Raw genomic sequence first — 16,457 nt, 5'->3', positions numbered from 1 at the left:
TACATGATACCGGTCCGTGGTGCAAAAAAGGTTGGGGACCGCTGCTCTAGACAATAACATTGAGAAGCCAATGGTTTGTGCAGTGTGACTGTTATTTTGGAGGGCTTCCTCTTAGGGACTGGAATAAGGAGAAGCAATCTGAATTTAAACAGTCTCGAGAGGAGTTTGGTAATCCTTTGGTCTGAAGAAAAAATTCTATAGCATTTCAGGAAGTAGTTCCAAACAGTGCACGCCATCAGCTTATCCTGCAGCGGGCAGGGCTGCAGTGCTTTGGCAGTGTATTTCCTCTTACATCCTGGAGGCACTGCAATATAACTACTGTAAGCTGGAGACACAAAGTAACTAAAGGACACAAACAACCTGGAGAAAACAGGCTCATAGTGCTGTTTGTGAGCAGTGAGTGCAAAGCCAACTGAATTGCTCCAGTATTTCATGAGGTACTCCAATGCCTCCCGTAAGGCTTGTATTACCACTGCTTGCATTATGTTACACCCAGCACTCTGTACTCATAACAACAACATACCACACATAAAAGCTCCCAAAGGGCTGAGGCAGCATGACAAAAATGTCACCATCAATGTGTTACTATCTATCCAAATAAACACCATGTTCTTAAGCTTTGCATTAACCTGAACTAAGGGAACTGCATCTACCCAAACTACCAGTGTCATTGCACATGAGTCAAAAAAAGGTGTGTAAACATCTAGGAGTTCATAAAGACAAGTCAATTACACCTCCTGTTAAAGAGAAATTGCCATTGCTAAGTATACCCCATCAAAGTAAATTCTAGTGGTGATAAAACCCCGACTCCACTGCAGCTGCAGCAGCTCTCTCTGCCTCACTCTCTGAGGTCAAATTTGTTCTGTCTTCTTCAGCTTGATCCCCTGCCAAAGAATCTGGTGAATCAACAGCAAATTGATCTAAAGGTGGCACCAAGCAGCCCCTTGGGAGGAGGGTGAAGGGTAGGGCAACACGGGATAGGACAGAACAGGAGAGGAGAGTATAAAAGAAGGAGCTGGTAGAGCGGCAATGGAAAAGATCCCGTCACAGCGCAACACTTGCCTACACTTGCCTTTGTCCCCATGTGACATCATTCTACAGTGTACCAGGTAATAAGCCATTATCATCACCGGGGGCCTGCTGCCAGTCTACACTGTACAAAGGCTGGCTCACACCCCAAGACTTTGTTCTGGGCAGATTGATGCAGCTGGTCAGGCACTGCAGAACAAAATGCAGCTGGGCAGCGATTGGACCCCCTACGCGCACACAAACACTCTCCTGCTTTGACTTTCTTGTCTCACGCCCACACACACAGCGTAGGTACAAAAAAAGACCTGGTGTTTCCCAGGCCTATTATCAGACTATCCATAGGAATAACATGGGGGGAGAGGAGAGAGGCTTTGCCTGAAGAAGGTCTGTAAGACAAGAAGAAATGTTTGTCTAGAATAATCTGGTGGAGATTACAGCTCTGCTGGTTTACCGTCTGAGTGATTTATATCCTAATGCCCTCTCACACAGTGGTGTTACAGCAGAGAACTAGAATGGGGTAGAAAAAAAACTTTGGACCAGAGGAGTGAAGCTTTGTTCTCATGACTCAGTGTTACTGTGTAAATGGGAGTGCTAAGGCTCATCTCGAGGCAAACTGTTGAACATGCTGCCCCCAGTGCAGACAGAATGGGAGTGAGAGAAAAAGGCAAAGAGAGAGCACAAAGACCTCACACACATCATTAAAATCCCCAGGCCAGAGTGAAATAATCTTGACATCCACTGAAAATTTAGCTCCCTTTAAAGGCTTTGGTGAGGATGACAGTCAGCGAGCTTGTTATTGAACAGTGGCCATGGTCTTAATGTAGATGCTGCTGCAACTGGAACAAGTATGAATGCACTATGTTTAGAGGGTCATTAATAACATTTCCATGTGTATATTGTGTGCTTTAATGTTATGGTCTGCTGTTTTAGTTGGCATTTTCCATCAAACCTTCCCTCAAATTTCTTCTGCTTCCTCCTCATCATAATCTGTTGATTCTTGGGAGTTATCTGTCTGGAATTATATCTTGCTCTAGATCACAATGGTGATTTTTTTTTTTCTAAAGTAACCAGATTGTTTCAAGCCTAAAGCCACAATGTTTGAAAATGAATGGGAAGGAATGGCTGCCTTAAAGGTTGCCAATCAAGTCAAGCTGCTCAGCATCAATATCTACACCAAGAATAAATAGAAATTAGGAAATACCACCAAGGCACTGCAGGTACTTATATAATCTGTTGCTTGGCTGTCCCTTCATATTTGATGCTCTCAGGTTGTTTGTGTGCAACAGTCATCTGGCACATATTTTGCTTCAGACTCTCTAATCACTGTGGGCAATGTAATTACCCAATCACCATACACTCACAGAATACAGCTGTGAACAGCATGAACCATATGGACAGAGGCAATCCATCTTGAAGATTAGACAGGTATGGCGATCAGTGTGAACTAAATAGCTCAGGGGAGGGGAAAAAAGGTGCACCCTAAATGGCACCAAATGTTTGTAGCTGCTGTTAGCTTTGGAAATGTAAGTGTATTGTCATAGCCTAAATTTTCAACATTGTTTAAAAACCAGGGCTTCATCTGAGGAGAACATTTACATTACATATAAGTAATCCCAGCAGGCAGCAGAGAAGTCCTCCCAGGTTTTAAGCCTGTCTATATGCCTCAGTACCGAGGAAGCAGAGCAGGGAGGCTGTAAAGTGTTTCATTGCACCTTGCAGCACTGCTCTACCTCTCTGGCAGTGGTTGTAAAGTGAAAAGCTAAGTAAGCATTTTTTATGTCTTCTTTTTTTTAACTGTCCAGGGTATTTAGTGTAAAAGAAAAACAAGAAGTGAACATCTCTGTAATGTTTCCATGTGCTTTAGTAATACAGTGTAAAACAATTGGGGTGTTATTGCATTTTTTCCCCCTGACACTGACACCAGGGATGCTTAGGGCCAATATATGACAGTACCAGCTTACACCAGAGAACAAAAGGAGAAAACTTTCCACTGTTTCTTCCTCCCCTCCACAAAGTAGCCTAATTTACCGAGGGGATTGAGGAAGAGCACAGAGAAGGGAAAATAGGCTGCTTCTACTTTCTGACAAGCAGTGTGCTGTATTTTTATTGGAAGAGCCTTCTAGGAGGTCCAAAGGGAGAGCAGCACTAACAGGTGCATTTGTAACCTTCCTGATTCCAGGAAGTTGAACATGATTTTGACTTTTTCAATTGGGTGACGCCAGAGAAAATCCCGAGTGGTGCTAGGATTGAATTCACACTTTGCTTTTAGGTCAAGAAAGTAAAAGTACTGCATGCGTTACCTAAGGAATCAAGGATATTATAGAAAGAAATGTATCCCTTGTCTTGTCTTTTACCAAAACATGGTTTTGTATTCCACCTCTGCCTGATATAATTTCTTTGCCCTGTTCTGCAGAGACCAAGCAACTGTATTCCTTATATGTGCAATAACAGTGATCGCAGTGTCAGCTTCTCCTGGATAAAAATTTCCATTGTCCTTTAAGTCCTGACCTGACAAAATGTTCATCCACATGCTTGAGAGCATAGCTGTGTCGGGCCCTGAGCACAGAAGAGAGCTGAGATTGAACTACAGCTGAGGCACCGCTGTGTCAAACTCGATTTGTTCAGGGACTGGTGATGACGCCCAGGTGAAGGGTTCTGATGTCAGAGCTAACGCACAACTGAGACTCACAGAAAGGATGTCGTGAAAAAGAAGAGCAGGCAGATTAAAACGAAGACATAGTTTGACTTAGTGACAACTGCCAAATGTAGGGATATATTGCCCCGAGAAACCTGTCATAAAAAACGCAGGTGGTGGTGCTGAAAAACACCTCACTTTAAGCTAAAGCCCAGAGAAGGAAGACAGCCTCTTGTAGGGCAATTTTTACTGCGTAAAAAAATAAACCCACAGCACTCTGATTTGTCATACATTTGAGGAAGAGGCTGTTAAGAGCCTGCTAAGGGACTTTTGAAGTGTCAGCTCCTCAGCTATATACTGCCACAGAAACACTTCTCTAAGTTGGGAGGGAGAGCTACTGGGGGATGAGCAATGCTGCAGAGATATTCAGCCAGAAGGATAAAAAAAAACAAAAAAGCTCTACCTTCTCTATGTGCTCCCCCACCTGCAGGGCCACACATAGACCTCTCTACAGAAGCACTGCAGAGTCCCAGAAGAAAGTAGCTTTGAATATATGTTAGCAAACCTGTGCACGACAGCAAATAAATTAATCTCCTGCTCGGCTTGCCAGTGAGGCAGCACAGTGCATCTTTTTTATAACGCACATCGTTGACTCTGCAGCAACAAACCCCAATAAAGAGGATGATGTCTCCTTGTAGGGGTGGTGCGACGCAGCGGCTGTTAAAAAGGAATGAATCTTTTATGAGCAACGCTACAGATGTCAATATCAGACGAAAAGGCCGAGGCTTTGGCACCCAGCTGATGGTGGGTATATCAGTAGATCGTCTCAGGACAGGAACTGTTGCTGGGCCGGACACAACAACGTCACACACACTGGTGGCTTCAGGAGTACACTACCCACAGTGTCACAATCCAACATTAGAACTGCTTGTGGAGGATTCTATGATTGCTAATTTCAAAACCCAAAAGTCAGTGAAAGACCCTCAAGTGAGCCTCAACAGCAGCAGATTGCAGCAGTAAACACTCCTCTAAATGGCTTATTAGAGACACAGTGGGAAGACAGAACATTGGACATAATTGCAGCAGATACCAGAGCTGCTTTATGTAGGAGGAGAATGATTCACAAGCACAACCAAAAGTAGTACGAGTTTTAGTGATTTTTATTCATGGTACAACACTGATATTGTTTCTGTGGTAACAGAGCTGTCGGTCGCACAGGTAGGAAAACCCTAAAAATGTCTCAGCTGCACAGCAGACACTGTCACTTGAGGAATGTTTGGTCTAAATCACTCACCACCAGCAGCTTCAGAAGGCTAAAAACAATTTTCAGTTAAATTCAGAAAGAAAACAACACACCAGTAACAAACTACGGCGTACGCAGGTTCTCTACAACCATGACTAATGGATATCTGCAGCTTTTTGGAGTACAGCAGAACGCCTTTATATGTGTGTGCCAACATTAACTGCCAACAAGCCACAGCAAAGAGGAGCACAGACAGAGATGGGAGATGAGAGATGGCCCTGCTAGCTATGGTGGAGGCAGCAGCTAACAACGGACTAACAGTGGCTGCTGGAGATGGAGCCTACGTTCATGGCAAGGGAACAATTTGCCTTATGCAGGTTTGATTGCAGTGCATTCTTGTTGGCACAAAGCTGCCAGCCGTGGATACCAGGAAGCGGCCAAAGCACAAAACAAATAGGACCAAACAAGACCGTGACTCATTGACACCACTGCTGTCTGTACTAACAAGGGAGAAAAATCATTTGGTCTCTGAATGAGGTGGCGCAGAAGCACTGGTCATGGTAAATTGTATGACATTGGAACTGCTTTACACAACCAAAGAAGCTCCCATAAAGGGACATACAGCAATTTGTGCTGTAATGACATTCTCCTATAATTGTTATCAACGTTTTTGTATTTTAATTACACCACTGATTATGTGCAAATCATTTTGTATGACTTGTTTATTTACTTGAGTAACATGCCTTGTGCCTATTCAATGACTGTTCATTGTTTATTTGTTGGAGGCAACATTGATTTCTGCAGTTCCTTTGGGTTTCATAAAAATGATTTATCAATCATGAAGCTTGTGCAACATGATATCAATGCACCATCATACCATATAAATAACACAACACATCTCAGACACATTAGTCAGCAGGTCCTGGTCCTCTGATGGTACAGCAGGCACGTTGGAGTTCTTCAACAAAAGAGAAAACAACAGGGTCTTCTATGGGAGGAAGCTTCCTACACCGCCTTATTAAATATTCATTCTCTGAAACAGCAGATCAATCAGGTCCGCTTACTGCATGCCACTGACATTACTGAGGAAATTTCTTCATTTGGTGGCACGATCAATAGCTCATTACAGCAGCTTTACACTGGGTTGTCTCTGGGCAGGACCGCTAGCTTAATTCCCTCTACATCACAGGCCTATCTGATCTGTCCGTCTTCATCGTGCAACACAGAGAAATGGCCTTCTGCAGCACTTTCACTCCAAACCCTTAACACCCACCGCTGCAGGTGGAGTTTTTTTAAAGTGTGAATGAGGTGAGCTAATATGAGATATGACAGAAATCAATACAGCAGCGGGTTTGTGAGTCAGGTGCAGCACATTTGATTACACAACATAATGTTGCAGTTTCAGCAAATGCAAACATATACAATCAAATCGGATTCACACCCCCAAGAAATAGGTGGCAGCTCTCACATCTGTAGCTGTAACAGCTGGCAAAAGCATGTGCCAATACTTCCTGTGCCAGTTTGCTTCAAGAAATGACATTTTCTTGATTTTCGTGGAATCACTTCGTTACAAAGCTATTTCAGAGTGAATCTCTGCACTTAAATCTGCACCATTATGCTCAAAATGCCTTTTGGTTGCTAATGAAACTGAGCTATTACTTTTTTAATTCAACCATGAAATGACGGCAGACCTCATCATAATAACATTAAAGTTCTCATCCTTAGTGTCAAGTGGAATGCAATGATGTGCCGAACTGAATTCCCATCTGTGGGAATAATTTCATGGTAATCGCCAATAATTATGCACAGAGCAAGTGATGGAGCAACAGGCGGAGCCAGATATGATGTTACTGTAGGTAAAGTTGTACAGACAAATATCAATTCAGATATAGAAGGACAGAGAAATTTAATGGTCTATAAGTATTGACGCTTCCATGCGCTTTTATTAAATTCTGTATCTCTGACTGCATCACACACCTCTGCCCCAGAAAACATACATCACTACGTGCATACAAACACACACTAGCACACGTCAATAATGTGGAAAGCCACACTGGTTCCCAACGGATATGAGAACTAAGGACAGAGACACAGAGGAGATAAAAGGAGATTAAAATGAAAATCAGAGGCAGAGCAATGTGAAATATCAGTAAGAGGGAGAAGAGAAGAAGCAATGCGGAGCGGAAAAAGAGCAACAGCAACAAAGGGACAGAAAAGAGACCCCCAGCAGGGTATACATGAGTGAGTCAGTGAGGTAGCGAGCCACAGGCATACAGCACACAGCCAAAAGTTAACGCGTAGCTGCATTTACATAGTTTTTTTTCCTGAAGTGGCTTGTTTCAGCTCATTGCATTACTTTTTCTGCGTTGCTGCATTGACAGTCATCGCCTGGATGCAAATTTAGGCCGGTGCCTTCACATAAACAAGCCAAGCGCTGCCACAGTGCATTAGTCACAGCCCTAGTCTGGCCTTTTCAAAGTCGCTACTCCCACTCAAACTGCTAATAGATCCCCAGAATTTGATATTCGCCTAGCAGGGATCCTCACAGCAGAGACGCCGCGTGCGTGTGTGCCTGTGTGTGGATCGTAGTGTTGCATACTGTATTTACTAAGAACTGTCAGGATGATTTTGAGAATTAAAACAAAAAGAAAAGCAGAGTGAAATGGGGACAAAACTTTGTTGAGACTATTTCTTCCTCTTCCTCTACCTTCCGCTGTGCTTTAATGACACAACACACAGTAGGCAAGCAATTCATTTAGAAAACCATCCTTGCGTAATGAGCAGTCTGAGCAATGTAACCGTGAGCTGATACTTTATTCACTATACCGCTTATTAAGAAGACAGTGCTGATGGAGCTCTATATTTGACGACTTCTGCAAACAGGAAGAATAAAGTTCCTGCAGAATATGCAGCCTTATTAAACTCTCTGTGCAGCCCTTTGCCTCCTCTGACCTCAAACTGCAGTTTCTGAGTGAAGCTATTCTCTCAGTCTCCTGGCTCACAATCAGCACCGTTCCTCTTCCTGTACCATCAAATTACCCATGACTTAGATATCCCCGCTCTTTCCATCTCCTCCCACTGAGTTGGGTTTATAGGCAGCCGTCCGGCAGGGGTAATTTCTGCTACCACACTCCAGGGAAATTACTTTGTGTTGTTAGAGAAAAGGCAGTTTGTGAACTGCTTTATCAAGCTCCTTGACTCCAATAACAGGCAACATTTGGATGCCATGAAGAAATACAGCATCTCCACATGCACACTTAGTGACACCAATGTACAGGCACAAGCAGTCTGCACGCACACATGTGAATCCATGTGTATCTGTTCTACACGGAGCAGCTCAGCTGTGTCTTACTTGGACTGATGAATAATTTCTGCACTGTGCTCTGCTGTGGCACGTCTGGTGCAGCCTGACTGCACCACACCGCTACAGCTCTGCATTTGCATTCAACACACACACACACACACACACTATTACACCCATGAAGCCCGCTCACTGCGCCCACATCCCAACACCATCCAGCCTGTCAGCTGCTTTACTGTGTGGAGGGATGCAACAAGCTGCTAAGCCCCCCCTTTTTTTTTTAAAAGCAACAGCAGTTTCATATTAGTCATTGCCATCTTAGTTCTTCACCTGTAGTTACATCTGGGGCACAGAAAATGTTCACAGTGAAGTCAACAAACTGGACAAAAACAGTCAAGCAGGCAAAATCATCAGCTAAATTCACAGCTCTCAGAGGGTTGAATATCTTGGTGGCATTTAAGTTCAAAGCCAGAAAGGAGAAGAAACAGCGCTGAAATGTCAGCTCTATTTTGAAGTGGCAGGCATGCTGATGTGGTGACCTCTATGTGCTGTGGTTAAAAGGTTGTGAGGGTGGTGCATGGCAAATGAGCTGCTTTGTCTAAGTAAAAAGATGGAGCAGCACAAAAAAAACATCCTTAATTGTCAAGATCCCATCACATACTGTGCATCTGAGGATAATGTTATAGATCTGCACAGCACTCATAATTTGTAAAAGCACTATTATAATTTTCTGCTTAAATACAGATGAGAAACTTTACTACAGTTTACACAGTATACAGCAGGTTGTTCATTTGTAAGCTGCTTAATAAAAAAGAAAGCACAAGCAGCAGCAGCAGCAGTGCCGCTGATATGCAACCAAACACCTCCTACTGTCTCAGGGTCTATCTGGAAGACCTCCAGCACTCCTGTTCCTTCATCTATCCTAGACGAGTGTGTATTTTCAGACATGACATGCCTCGCAATGCATTTTAACATAGATGAGCAGATCGTGTCATCATCTATCTTTGTCAACAGTGGGAAGCGCTCCTCTCTGTTCGGATATTTGCAAGCTTAACACACGTCCTGTTTTAATAAGTGGCAAATATTTCCTCTGTAGTGCGGAGCTAGAATCTGTTTAATCCTGAATTACAGATTTCTATGAGTCTGTTTTAGAGCAGTAAGGGTGTGTTTATAACAAAACTGTGTGTTTAGTTCATTTGCATAGCCCTGCACAGGAACCCTGAGGCGACTGTCTGGACAAGCAACTCGCCCTGGCAGACTAACATGTTTGAATATATTTAAGCAGCATGCATACTGGTTCACAACTCCCTTTCCCTGAAAGATACTTCAGTGCAGCTGGGTTGACAATCATGCCTTAATAAAATGAAATATCACCGTTTCTGTGAAATGTGTTAACAGTGAGGTAAGTTTTCCACAGCAGAGAAAATGCTGCTGTCAACTTCTTAAGACAGAGATTGCAGAAAAGACAATAGCTGTCAGTGAACGATGCGCAAAACAATAGGGCACTATCACCGCCTCTAAGATCTGCAAGAAGGCAGAGGGTTATCAAAGGCTGCATGATACAATAACATCTGTCAGTACAGCAAAAAGTGGCAGGCAATCGATAGAAATAATCTCACACACCACTGAAAGCTGGATCTACACATATTTCCACAGCAGCGCTTCAGGTACAAGCAGCCGGAAATGTACTTACAGTTCTGAGGAACTGAATTTCATCCTCTCCTTCTCCACCTTCAGCCATGGCTGCGAAGGAGCCCGTTCAGACTCCGCTGGCTCCTTTCTCCTGTCGATATTAGCATATATAGCTAATCCACGGCCATACAGAGGGGAGACTACCGCAGCATGTGTCACTCAAGCCCCTGTGCTCACGCCCCGCTCGCCGCCCGGAGGAGGAGTGTGTGTCAGCATCGGTGAGGCTGGAGCAACTGGGGACGGTGTGGCGGGGAAGCAAAGAGAGAAGCCAAGTCCTGGAGCCGAGATACAGCAGCGGGGTCTTTATCTCCGACGTCACCGGCAGACCCTATTAATGCAGGCGTGAAAGCGCGAATATTCAAACCAATTATCTGTTCAATGAAGTCACGTACTGCTATGTGAAGCTGCTGTTTTTGTTTTGTTTTTAAATCAACATGCTGAGGGGGAGGTGAAGGGGGGTTTAGGAAATCCACGCTGCAAGCTGCTGTCCTGCAGAGCTGGTCCGGATCAGCACCATGGTCAGCGCCACGCATGCTTCTGCAGCTCCCGTGGAAACCGGTCACAGCTTGTGTCTGTGTCTGAGTGTGTGAATGTTGTGTTCATTGCTGCACACACAGTCATCAAAACATTTATGTCACCCTGACACTGTGATGTGGCTACACACGTGTAATTGCCAATAAATGTGTAATTGATTTTAGATGGAATTATCCTTTACTTCATGACCAGAGCTCATTAAAAAGCGGACATTTTAACTATTTAAAGCATTTTGACTGGCTGAGTCACCCTTACATTATGTATGAAATGAAATTAAACTCAGTTAAACATTAATGAGTGCAAACGACTTCATTCTGATCCCACCATGGGTTATCCGAGGGTTGGTCACATAGCCAAAGCACAGCCTACTGAAGCTCAGTCATCTCCACAGCTCCAGTAAAAAAACAGGACCTGCATGCCCCGATATTATGAAGCAATGCTGCCCCCTAACGTCAAAGATGTGTACTGCAGACGCTGAACTACATCTCCTTGTATCCTGTTGTCTGTCTTTTATGCCTCCTTAATTTACATATATTCATGATGCTCCACATCCTTTCATGAAAACAAATGTGGTGCAAAGTTTGTTTAAGGCAAAACATGGTATGTAATACATCACAGATTTGGAGTCAGTCAATTCAAGATGTTCCAAGTAACGTCTGCAAGAGCTGCATATCATTATAGATCATTGTAAGAGAAGACTGTGTCACTGATGTTTTAATTATCATGTAAACTGTTTACTCTCACAACTGAAAATAAAGTTAAATAAAAAAAATAGGACTTCTAGAGGTGATAGAAATGACTCTCTCTCTCTCTCTCCCTCACACACACACACACACACACACACGCACACACACACACACACACACACATTATTAGTAAATAATATAATATCATAGAGATTTGCAAATGTAATGTTCACTGAAACGGTTAAAAAATTAATTACATTTTAGGGAGGTGATACAAAAACCCGCCACTAGGTGTCTCTGTTTTGTTAGAAATGGCGTCCATTCGGGTCTCCACAGAGTAACTAATCCTCTCGTGTATCTTTTCGTGTGATTGCATAAAAAACTCGAAGTTAAACTATGAAACATTAAACATTTGGCTGCAGTTAAGAAAGTAACTTAACTGCAGCCAAACTTTCCTTCCTCCGTCTTCCCGGCGCAGCTTTAGTCCCCTCACATGGCCTACCTGCAAGCTGCAGCTGTACTGACTCAGAATGTGGGCTAACCATGAATACTCAAACAACCAATCACAGAGCAGGCGGCCAGCGGTGACGTCCCCTATTGGACCAAAGTCCCCGTCGATCACCGCGGACAAGCCCAGTGAAGCAGCGGTGAGCAGCACAGGCTGGCTGCAGCACACAGAGATGTGAAGAAATATTTGCCATGCCACCAAACCGAGTAAGTAGACTGTTTATCTTTTAGTAACTGCAGCTGTGTGTCCGCCCGCTGCAGGTGCTCCTGCCTCCAGCGCACCTCCAACTTCTTACGTGACATCAGATTATAGCACATATACAAACATGCGCAGTTTTTGATGCATATGTTTTAATCCTTTGCTATTTAGCTAAATGTTTGTCGGTTGCAGTTCAGTTGTGGGTATCAAGAACCTGAAAGCCTGAAGGGCAGTGTGGCTACTCATGCTGCCATCTTACCACTGACACTCGTGATTGTTGCAAGGTGACAGAAACCCACGGGATTATGTGACGATATAAACAGTTGGGAGATGTTGATTTGGAGCACAAGTTCTAAAATGTGCGCCTGTTTGGATTGTAAACATGTTTGACTGCAGCCTGGCGTGTGTCGTCACCTTGTGTGACACTGGCAGGTTTTTATGCAGCAGCAGCAGCAGCTTGTGAAATGTTGATGAAATGGGTTTAGAAATGTTTTATCTACTTATGTAACCATGCCGGACAGCAGGGTGTACAGTATATTGTCTAGGATTAGGAAGACAATTGTGTGCACTGTAAATCTATGCTGTGTTGGGTTGATTGAATTTTAATTTAACAAAATTGACAATGAGATCTGGAACGCTGAGTGTTTTGAAAGGATTATGCAGTTAATTTATGCTAATTTAAATTCAAGTCTGTAATTAGAGGCATATGCTGAGCATCCACATTTATTGCTCTGTGCTACTTTCTCTCTGACAGCATCTGAACTGGCTGAGTGATGACAGCCAAGTCCTGTCAATCTATCCGCAGGCTGACTATATTCACCCAGTGCTCCAGTGATTAACATGGCACCCATCATGGAGGGCACCCACACCGTCTTACTTCTATATGCACCCATCCGTGAGCTGAGCAACATCAGCCTCTATTTCCCCAAGAGGCGGGCCCCGTGCTTCAAGTACAAGAGCCGCGCCCCTCATTCAGGAAGGGCCCGTAATGACCATGACCAGGGAGAGGAGGATCTTGCAGTGTCCGAACAAAGAGGCCAGTCTTCTGACTCCTCAGGCGAACTCCTCAACTCCCAGCAGGCAACAAAGGAGGCAGTTGCAGAGCTCTGCTGGCTGGCAGCTGAGCACCACCAGTTGCTGGCGGATCTGTTATCGCTGTGTAGGGACTGCGCCATCAAAGTCAGGATGGGCAACCAGGATGGGAAACTCCAGGATTACGTGGAGGGTCAGGAAGTTCACCTTGGAGGTCAGGTTCTCAGCAGCAGCAACAACCACCCTGTTACTGTGCCTCCAGACCAGAAGAGAGGTGCATCCAAGAGCAAAAAGCTGAAGAAGCTTGGAGGCAAGAAGCTCGACAGTGCTGAGGATCTTCTGCACAGTAAGATGAAAAAGAAAGTCAGTAGAAGTTCATACATGGATTCTCCAGCTGAGACCAGTGTGCCCATATCTACAGCCTCAGCAGCGGAGCAGATTCCTGCCTGTGCACATATGTCTGACAGCCCGGTGACTGGCTCTTATGTCAGCGCTGTCAGTAACCCCATCCTTCCTATGGAGGAACCCTTCCAGATCGCTCGTGATGGCTGGGACTTCATGGAGGACAACCGGACGTTTGACTCTGACATGGATTTCTGTAATGACTTCTCAGAGTGTGACGGTGAGCTGGGATACGAGTCGTCTTCATGTAGCCTGTTTGAGGGTCTGACCCGGCGGGAAAGTGGGAGCAACCTTCGGCCAATGAAGAGGTTTGATTCTCCAGTTGAGACATTAGTTGAGAATGCATCGGCAGTAGCGTCCACTCAGCAGCTTTACAGTGAAATGAACCAGGGGAGGACGGGGGTCAAGGTTGTGGCTAAACTGCAAGATGTGGAAGGGAGGGTGCAACACGTCAGCCACACCAGTCCAGACAGGGATACAGCAGCTGCACCTCTTTCTGGGCCTAGCAAATGCAAGCAGGAGTATGGGCCAAACAGAGACAACGTGCTGGGAGTCAGTAGGGACAAGACATGTAACAAACTGTCTGAGGGACTGCGGCTGCCCCTGACTCATACCACAGAGCCCTCACCTCCAACCAGGTGCCACACCAAGAGCCCCTCCTCATCTTCCCTTGCTGGGGTCTTCAACACCTCTTTCCCTGCTTCAAACTGCCTCCAGAGCATGTCCCCAGTCCTGTCCCCCCTGTCCTCCAAGCAGACAAGCCCACAGTTTAACCACCGCATCGTACTGCTCTCAGATAAAGATATAGACCCTGATCGGGACAGCTCCAGTAACACGGATGAACCCAAAATGTTTACCGAGGTCATTGACAAGAATGGCAACAAGCGCACTGTCACACGTCTGGATCTGAACCTCAGCAGGCGGCCCAGCACCTCCAGGTGGAACTCCTCCAGCAACTCCACAACAACAGGTGAGCTATTAGAGATCAGTCTGAATCATGTTCAAACTCTCAGCCTTGATGTTGATACCTGAGCTTTTACCTGTTTGTCAGAATATGCCCTTCATCTGGCACCACTGATGCTGTATTTCAAAAGACTACAAGAAAAGGATGCCTGAAAAGAGATGCAAATCTGTGTGTGTGTGTGTGTGTGTGTGACAGTGCCTGCGGTTTGTGCTGAACTGCTCCAGCAATTACTCTGCAGCAATCTAACTGTAACATTTTCCACTCACTGAGTTTTACTCGGCTCTCCAGCTGTTCAGTCCAATACAATAATAGTTTTTTTCCCCCTAAATTCTCTCTGTTCGTCTGGCTCATTTGTCTGATGTGCCCAGGTTCCGGGTTTGATCACAAATTAAAAACTCCCCAGCAGAGCTGCACAGGGGGCCAAGCAAGGCATGAGAATAGTTTGACTGATGATCCATTTTAACTGTCTCAACACCACTGGGAAGGCAGCGATTAGTGGTAGTGTCCCAGATCAAAAGCTTAAAGTTGACACAGAGTTCGACCTGACCAGAGTTCCTCGTGAGCTCAGTGGTAACTGAAGCATTGCCAATTTGGACTCTCAGGGATCTGTTGTCCCTCTCCTTAAATCTGTATCCTTACCCAGTTCACAGGAGGCTAACAGAGGATCAGGAACTGGGGGCACATTTGGTCATGCGTTCTTGCCCACAGATCATTATATAGTTCAGGTTCTAGTTCTTCTTGTTGTGTGCACCGTTTTATTGGAAGTCTGCATGGTACAAACAATCTTGGATTTTTAGGCAAATAAGAGTTACATCACACCAATAGACCAACATTTACAAGTCCGGCCAACACAGCCAACAATTCTAATCCTTTCAGCAGCCGAAGGGTGAATGAGAGCTGAGCTGTGTGTGGAGCTAACTGGTGGAGAGCGAAATGACTAGCCCAGATTTACTCATGTGGAGATCATTTGGATCAATTCCCACTGAAATGACACTGTCCCAGTGTGCCCCCACCTAGGCCTGCACACTCTGATGCCACCATTAATATTCACTAACAAACACACGTAATCCTTTTTATTATGGTGGTGTCTGTATAAAATTCTGACAAGAATCGCTGTTTCTTACGTCACACTGTCCACATGCTACATGCTGCACGATCTCCAGAGTGAAGGCTTAAACCTTTAATCCTTAAACTAATTCTCTATGTCGATTTTACCGCATCTCCGCTGTGTACTAGATCTCCCTTGTGTTGCTTGGTAATTGAATACACTTCTGATGTTAACGCAGATAAATGAACATCACAGGGTCCAGCCAGAAGGTCTAAGTGGGTCAGTGTGAAGCCTGGCCCTTCATGGTTTGCAAATGTCGAGCTAATTATGATCCGGGCGCTCTAATTGATGCTGGGTGTTTATTAATGAGTAAGATCATGCAGGTGGTAATGGTAATTTTAAAGAAACAAATTATCTTGTTTACTTCATGTGCTAATGTTCTTGCACTGCTCTCTGCATAATGTACTTTATCTGTCTGTCCTTGAACTACAAAACCTTATCTGGGTTTTTAGAGCTTCTTTGCTGGCCAAAACTTTGAAACGCTAAATGATGCTTCAAAGCTTTACAGAGCTGAGTGGAACTGCAGCATCAGGTGATTTAGTGGGTTTATCTCTACAAGTCTACTTATATTTTTATTATAATTATTGATTATAGCTTCTTAAAAAGTTAAAGTTATCTGGCCAATCAAGCATTAGTCTCACACTCTCTCTCTTTGGCCCATCCTTCTTCAATTCCCTGCTTATTATTGTCTGACAAATGGCAGCCAATACCATAATCAGATTACCTAATACGCTGCAGCAAGGTCATATGAAACTGATCAGTGCAGAGCAAGAGTGTATCACCCTGCACTCCCTGCTAGCTGTCATTCAACGCAAAGTGCACAGGCATGCAACAATGAGGACAAGGGCCAGTTCTATTCACATAATGAAGTCTATTCCTCCAAAACAGGCTAAGACTGCTTCTCACTCAGTCCTGTCTGTTGCTCTGAGCTGCATTCAGGGAAACAGGCACACAGGTCCTTCTCTTGTATCCTGTCTTCTTTAATAAATGACTTTGCTTCAGTAGCATCTTGGCAAATACCTGCTTATATTCTAACCAACATTTGGAAGCATCTCCTCCATGTCCTACCTGTTCTCATCAGTGAGTGGTAACCAAATTTCCTGTATCTAAATCAGTGGCCTGTCA

General features: G+C 44.5%; 2 protein-coding genes across 2 annotated transcripts in view; one reads left to right on the top strand and one right to left on the bottom strand.

Annotated features, from left to right (window-relative positions):
* Nucleotides 1–9,949, bottom strand: part of LOC114427776 (ryanodine receptor 3) — an 84,171-nt gene extending 74,222 nt beyond the window's left edge. The window contains exon 1 of the mRNA XM_028395992.1: nt 9,902–9,949. Coding sequence (XP_028251793.1) covers nt 9,902–9,949 — 48 coding nt within the window. The remainder of the gene's footprint in view (nt 1–9,901) is intronic.
* A 1,815-nt stretch (nt 9,950–11,764) lies between these two features.
* The window catches only part of LOC114427492 (formin-1), a 41,953-nt gene continuing 37,260 nt past the window's right edge, over nt 11,765–16,457 (top strand). The window contains exons 1-2 of the mRNA XM_028395585.1: nt 11,765–11,834; nt 12,581–14,230. Coding sequence (XP_028251386.1) covers nt 12,667–14,230 — 1,564 coding nt within the window. The 5' untranslated portion in view covers nt 11,765–11,834; nt 12,581–12,666. The remainder of the gene's footprint in view (nt 11,835–12,580; nt 14,231–16,457) is intronic.

Source organism: Parambassis ranga, chromosome 22 (assembly GCF_900634625.1).
Source record: "Parambassis ranga chromosome 22, fParRan2.1, whole genome shotgun sequence".
NCBI lineage: Eukaryota > Metazoa > Chordata > Actinopteri > Ambassidae > Parambassis > Parambassis ranga.
The sequence above is the reverse complement of the archived record's forward strand: the minus strand, read 5'-3'. Positions and strand labels throughout refer to the sequence as shown.